General features: G+C 31.8%; 1 protein-coding gene across 1 annotated transcript; it reads left to right on the top strand.

The window, feature by feature from the left end:
* Positions 1–5771, top strand: LOC140452808 (uncharacterized). The gene is made up of 2 exons (XM_072547140.1): positions 1–86; positions 5279–5771. Exons 1-2 carry the CDS (start codon positions 1–3, stop codon positions 5769–5771), a joined length of 579 nt encoding a protein of 192 aa, XP_072403241.1.
* The last annotated feature ends 566 nt before the right edge of the window (positions 5772–6337 follow it).

The raw sequence follows: 6337 nt of genomic DNA on the forward strand, positions 1-6337 counted from the left end.
ATGAGGCCACAGGTAAGTCCGGTTCGTCGAGTGCTAGCTGCTGTAGAGTACGAATTGCAGGATATGGTAAGCTCGACACACCGAAAGTAACCCGAGTAAGTTCGTATTCAGCAATAGATTCCTGTTCCGAAAAACGCCAAAGTATTCTTTGAAATCTTTGTTGCTCAGGAGCGATAAGAATCTGAGTAAACATGGATTTATTATCTGCAGTAAAGACATATTTATAAAACCTGAATTTAAGCAATAAATTTACAAGATCATTTTGTAATTTTGGACCTGAATATAACGTATCGTTTAAAGACGGAGAGTTAGGGGCGTGTGCGGAAGCATCAAACACAACGCGCAATGGAGTAGTACTGGACTCCTTGTAAATACAATGGTGTGGTCGATAATAAGCATTATTTATTGCCGTACTTGGCTGAATAGGATTTAAATAATGATTATCTATGAAACTTTTGATAAAGCTTGAATATTGAATCTTAAGTGATTCATTTTTGGCAAATCTGCTCTCTAAAGAACTAAATCTTTGTAAGGCTAAACGTTTTGTGTCGCCAAAAGAAGGTATTTCGTTTTTGAAAGGCAGCTTTACTACAAATCTGCCCTCGGAATTTCTATAAGTGGTATGAGTATACAGCTTCTCACAGAATGAGTCTTCCGGAGAATAAGATTTAACTTCTGGTACTTCCTCAATGGCCCAGAATTGTTTTAATGTCGCATCTAATTGCTCAGAATCATTAGCAGAAAATGACGTAAAAAAGGAATGAATATTTGTTATATTTGTAGGTGGAATATTTCCCATCAAAACATAACCGAAACTTGTTTCAAGAGCTGAAAGCTGATCATTACGGGTTTTAATAATTCCTCCTGTTAAGATGTAAGGAAAGATATTTGCTCCTAGTAGAACATTAACTTTACCTGGAATATTTGCCATTTTATCAGCCAACCTTAAATGTTGAAGATACGGCAAGTTGTCTAAAGAAATTGGAACAGTTGGCATGTTTTGACAGATTTGAGGAAGAATTATTGCATCTATCTCGCAATGAAAGTTTATGTCATAAGACGAAGAAATGTTCAATTTTACGCCTGATTTGGCTGGGGTGCACATTCTATCAACACCTTGTATCGATAAAGCCGCATTGAATTTAGGGAGACTTAATTTGTCTGCACATTCTTTACTAATCAAGTTAGCTTGAGACGTACTGTCTAATAAGGCTCTAACTTTCAAGGCTTTACCAAAACTATCGAGAACATAGATTGTAGCTGTAGCTAGCAAGACATTATTTGTCAAAGTATTTGATAAGGCGGAAACAGAGGGCATAGGATCGTTAGATGAACTAGCAACCTCGTTGTGAGAAGAAGAAGAAGAATGATCATTCGCATTGAGATTATCAAAATGAAGAGCAGTATGATGTTTTTTATTACAATGTGTACATCTTTTGGATGAAAGGCATTTGATCGTAACATGAGTTTTAGACAAGCAGTTTATACAACATTTATTCTGTAACAAAGTCAAAACGTTTTTGAGGTGATTCAGCAAGAAATTGATTGCATTTAAATAAAGCATGATCTGAACCACAAAATAGACACTTATTTTTGACAGAACTGGTCAAAAATGTAGAAGTTGACGAGATGAATACCTTACGTTATTAGAAGTATCGGAATTAATAGATTTAACATTTTTGCTGACTTGTCTTTTATATGACTCCAATGAAGTGCAACGCTGCAATGCGAACTTATAAACTTCCTCATAGGAAGGTACATTTTTTGAAGCAAAGTGTAATTCGAAAGCTCTAACTGTTTCTACATCCAATTTGTCCATCAGTAAATTCATTAGAATAAAGTCCCATTGAGCGGGAGAAAAAAGTAATTTTTCTAAAGAGGCTAAGTTTTCATTGAAAATATCTAATAATTTTCTAAGTGAAACAGGATCATCAGTTTTAACCACACTGGCATTTTGAATATTTTTCCATAATGCTCTAGATAAGTCTCGTTTACCTTCATAGCGATCAATTAAGGTGTTGTAAACAATTATATAATTAGAATCTTGCAGCTTAATGTTTTTAATTAAATTGTAAGGTACTCCCTTAAGTGATTGCAGAAGATAACTAAACTTTTCTATATTAGAAAGATCAGAATTATTATGTACAAGAGCATTATATAAATCTATAAATGTGGGGAAATCTGTAATCTCGCCCGCAAATATACTTAAATTTAGTTTAGGAAGATTCACGTTAGTTTTTGATCTAATATGTGGATCAGCGGACACATTTTGAGTTCCACTAGAAGTATTGTTTAATAAAGAATTATGTTTAAAATAAAGAGAAGCTATTTTATTAATACTATTGGCAAATTCAAACCTAATTATTTCTTCCGTATCCAAATTTGCGTCTTCCTCGACAGCAATTAAATTAATTAATTCAGTATGCTGGTTATTGAAACTATTATTGATCGCTTCGTAATCTTTTGCAGCAAAGAGAAACCCTGGAATTAATGAAGCATCAACCAACACTTCATCTGAAAGCTTTTCCATTTGTTTAATCATACAAATGTCAACGTTTCTCAATGCACGCAAACGAACAATTCTATTTGAATTTCTGGAAGACATTATTGTATATATAGAAAAAGAAATTTATGTAACACAAAGAACCTTTAAAGAATGATCTCAATAAATTCAGTATGCACTCGTATATGTAATATATGTAATACTTTTAAAGTTATGAAACTAAATAAGTATCAGTAAGAATAAATATTTATTATATATGAGTATGTATAATCTAGCAAACAAAAAAACACTCCAAGTATTATTTAAACAAAATCCAAAATATATTTATTTAATTGTAACTAGAAATATACGCATAAAATATTTTTAAAACCAGTGTTCAATTAATATTGCGTTTTTTTAATTTCCTAAGTTATATAAAATAAATATATAATCATATAAACCCCTTGTATTTAAAGAATTCTAAATTGTAGATTGTAACAGAAATTGAACGTGTTTTTGGAAAGTTTCAACGGCTGTACTTCGATTTAACAATAGATCAGGTAGAGACCTTGCTTGGGATTATCGCATCCGTTGCCAGATGTGTACCGCTAGTGGAATTTTTTCAATGATTTTAAACGATCTTTGAGAGAAGCTATGCAGTATATTTTTAAAATTTTATATAATTTTATCACGTTTTTAATTGAATAAATTACTTTAAACTAATTTTAATGCGGATCTGAAGGACCAAATGAATGTGTTAAGTTCTATAAGAGAAGCACTCACTCATAATTGTTTATTTAGGTGCTGGCTTAATTTTAATCTGAAAATAAGTTATATGTAAATTTATCAATTAATATAAATACTATGTGTGTATACAATCAAATTACGGTACCTGTGATGTTGATGTATACTTCTTCTTCTTCCTCAGTGCACTGGGCTGGTTCGGGAACAGAAATCTTCTCAAAAGGGTCGCGTGGTCAAGGTTACACAAAATACTGGAGTGTTTAATGCGCCGATTTATACAGGACTATATCTAAACTCAGATTGAAAATGCGTGTCGTCCCGTAGCTTGCTCCCTTAAGACTAGGGGGGGACTGTACAGGTTCGTATTAATTTACGATGACAAGACATACACACACGTTAAGTAAAGAATTAAAATATAAAAATAAAATAATAAAAATTATTAATAAAAACTGAGAATATATGTGGAGGAACTTAACATCTTCCTTTATTAGTTCGGTATCAAATTTTTTCTCATAATATTCTTTCCATAGCTAACGTAGCTATTTAAAATTGACATTTTATCCTTTACATATTCTCCTTTTTTATGTATTGACGCGATGATCGTGTTCTATCAGTCTTTAGGGATTGTTAGTTTTTTCCATTTTTCTTTATATATTTTCCATAGCTAGTTTATTTCTTGTTCTCCCTTTTATTTTACCATTTCTGGTTCAATTTCATCATTTCCACCTACCTTGCCTATTTTTATATTTGATACTCCTTCCATTACTTTTTCTCTACTTATTTGCTCTAGCTCTATATTTTCTTTGCCTTCATTTATTACATTGTCTTCCTTTATTAGCTCGGTATCAAATTTTTTCTCATAATATTCTTTCCATATCTAACATAGCTATTTAAAATTGACATTTTATCCTTTAGAATCAGAGAAATATATTTGATAACAGAAAATCTATTTAATTGCTTCTATCGCAAAGATGATTTCTTGGAGATTGACAAAGAATAATATTAAGATTTGTTTCAGTATACAGAGGAATACTGAAAGACTGAAGAGGAATATAAGCAGTGTTGTTGATCTATTCTGCGTCGCCTCGGTCCGTGGATCCTCTACCAAACAATTGAATTTGACCAGGAATTTCTGCAATTATGTGTAGTGGATCATCTTTTGATACTATGGTAAGTTTTTGTGCATTAGGTTGGTTTAAAGTAGTACATAATATGGTCTAATACAATGTCTTAACTCCAGTCAGCGGTGTTCATATTGGTGAAATCAGCTATATTTAATTCTTTAAGTAGGGGAATTTTGATTTTATCTAAATATTTGGTCTTTTTTCATTGATGTAAGCGCTTAAAGTATTTTTTATAAATATGTTGGGGGTTAAATAAGTTTGAAGTTTTGGGTGGAATGATTGTATCAGATTCCCTTGTATCGGTGAGAATTTTTGGTCGACTTTTAGGTAATAAGTATAAAAAATGGGTGTCTTAAATGGATTTTAATATTAATCAGTTGGTGTGGAGATTGTTCTTGTAATGAGGTGTTGCGAAAATTTTCTTCTTAGGGAAACTCTTGGGTATTGTCAATTTCATCATAGTATTCTGTCTCTTGGGGATTATAGTATTGTGTTTCGTGATAATTTTCAAGGGGTTAAGGGCAGTTCTCTGATTCAACGTTGTTGTGCTTCTGTTCGTATTGTTTTTTAGTGTTTTTTGTGATGTTTAAGGTTGATTTGAGTTTTGGTACTTATTGGTCGGGTTTTTGTAGTGTTTTGTTGGAGGAGATACAAGTATTAAGTTGAACTTATTCTTCATATTGTTGGTTGTAGTAGAATTTTTATTAAAATTTGCGTTCGAAATTTGAGAAATTTGTCGGTTAAAATGTTTTTATGGTATTCTGTCTTTAACTTTTTGATTTTTAAGTAAGTTCATATTAAACTTGACGTCTATGGTTATCGTAAGCTATACATTTTTATAAGACTTTGTCTAGTGTATAGTGTATCTAGTTGAGTGGGAAAGATATTCGCAGTAAGGATTGTTTACATCTGTACAAAATGTTTTCAGTGCTAAATTTTTAAAATATGGTGATTTGAACAATCAAAACAATCAGCCAAGGGATCTATCTAGAAAAATACGACACATAACAAGAGACATTAAAGCCAGAGCTTGGGACGTTGAAGACCACACAGGAACTCTAAGAACCAACAGAGAAAATATAGCAGAGAAATTATATTGCCGGGATCTATATAAATATGATGAATTCCAGGAAGTTGTTTACCAAATTCCTGAAGAAATCGAAGAAGAACCTAACGTACTCGAGAATGAAATAATACTGGCGATCAGTAAACTTAAGAATGACAAAGCACCAGGTCCAGATATGATTTCAGTAGAAATGCTTAAAGCTACAGAAGAAACCGGAACAAAATCTACAATAACGACAAATCATAAAAAATGCAGCTTCCATAAATGCGATAACTATAGAACCATCTCTCTTATCTCACATGCCTGCCAAATAATGCTATATATAATCAATGAGAGACTAAAAACGTTCCTATAACGAGAAATACCCCAAGAGCAAACTGGATTTATCAAATTTACTCGAGAACATCTTCTGAACATAAGACAAATAATAGAAAAATCTATGGAATTTAATATCCCACTATACATTTGTTTTATACAAGATAAAAAAACAACTAGAAAACTACAGTGGTATAAACTTCTTAAATACTACGCTAAAACTTTCAACTAAAATTTTACAAGTGCTAATAAATTAATTAGAGGATAAGTTTATCAGATGAACAACAGGGTTTTCGTAGTTAAAAATCGTGTACGGATTTAATATTCGTTATAAAGCAAATTAATGAGAAATCACTAGAGTATAATAGACCAGCATTTCTGTATCTGATTGACCTAAAGAAAGCGTTTGACAGAGTAAGACTCAAAGATGTAATCCATCTTCTGTATAATGAAGTTCCCCTAAATATTATAAAAACTATCGAAAACATCTACCAAAACAACAAAATGAAAATCAGAATAGATGAACAACTTACAGAGCCTATAGAAATAGTTAGCGGAATAAGACAAGGGGATTCATTGAGTCCTACGCTCTTCAATTTGATCATG

The sequence above is a fragment of the Diabrotica undecimpunctata genome, chromosome 11, assembly GCF_040954645.1.
Source record: "Diabrotica undecimpunctata isolate CICGRU chromosome 11, icDiaUnde3, whole genome shotgun sequence".
Classification (NCBI taxonomy): domain Eukaryota; kingdom Metazoa; phylum Arthropoda; class Insecta; order Coleoptera; family Chrysomelidae; genus Diabrotica; species Diabrotica undecimpunctata.

Bases quoted from the DNA above. Each gene is read 5' to 3' on its own strand.
- LOC140452808 (XM_072547140.1), top strand. From the start codon at position 1: ATGAGGCCACAGGTAAGTCCGGTTCGTCGAGTGCTAGCTGCTGTAGAG. The intron at 87-5,278 runs GTAACCCGAGTA...AAATGTTTTCAG, and splicing joins GTAAGCTCGACACACCGAAA to TGCTAAATTTTTAAAATATG.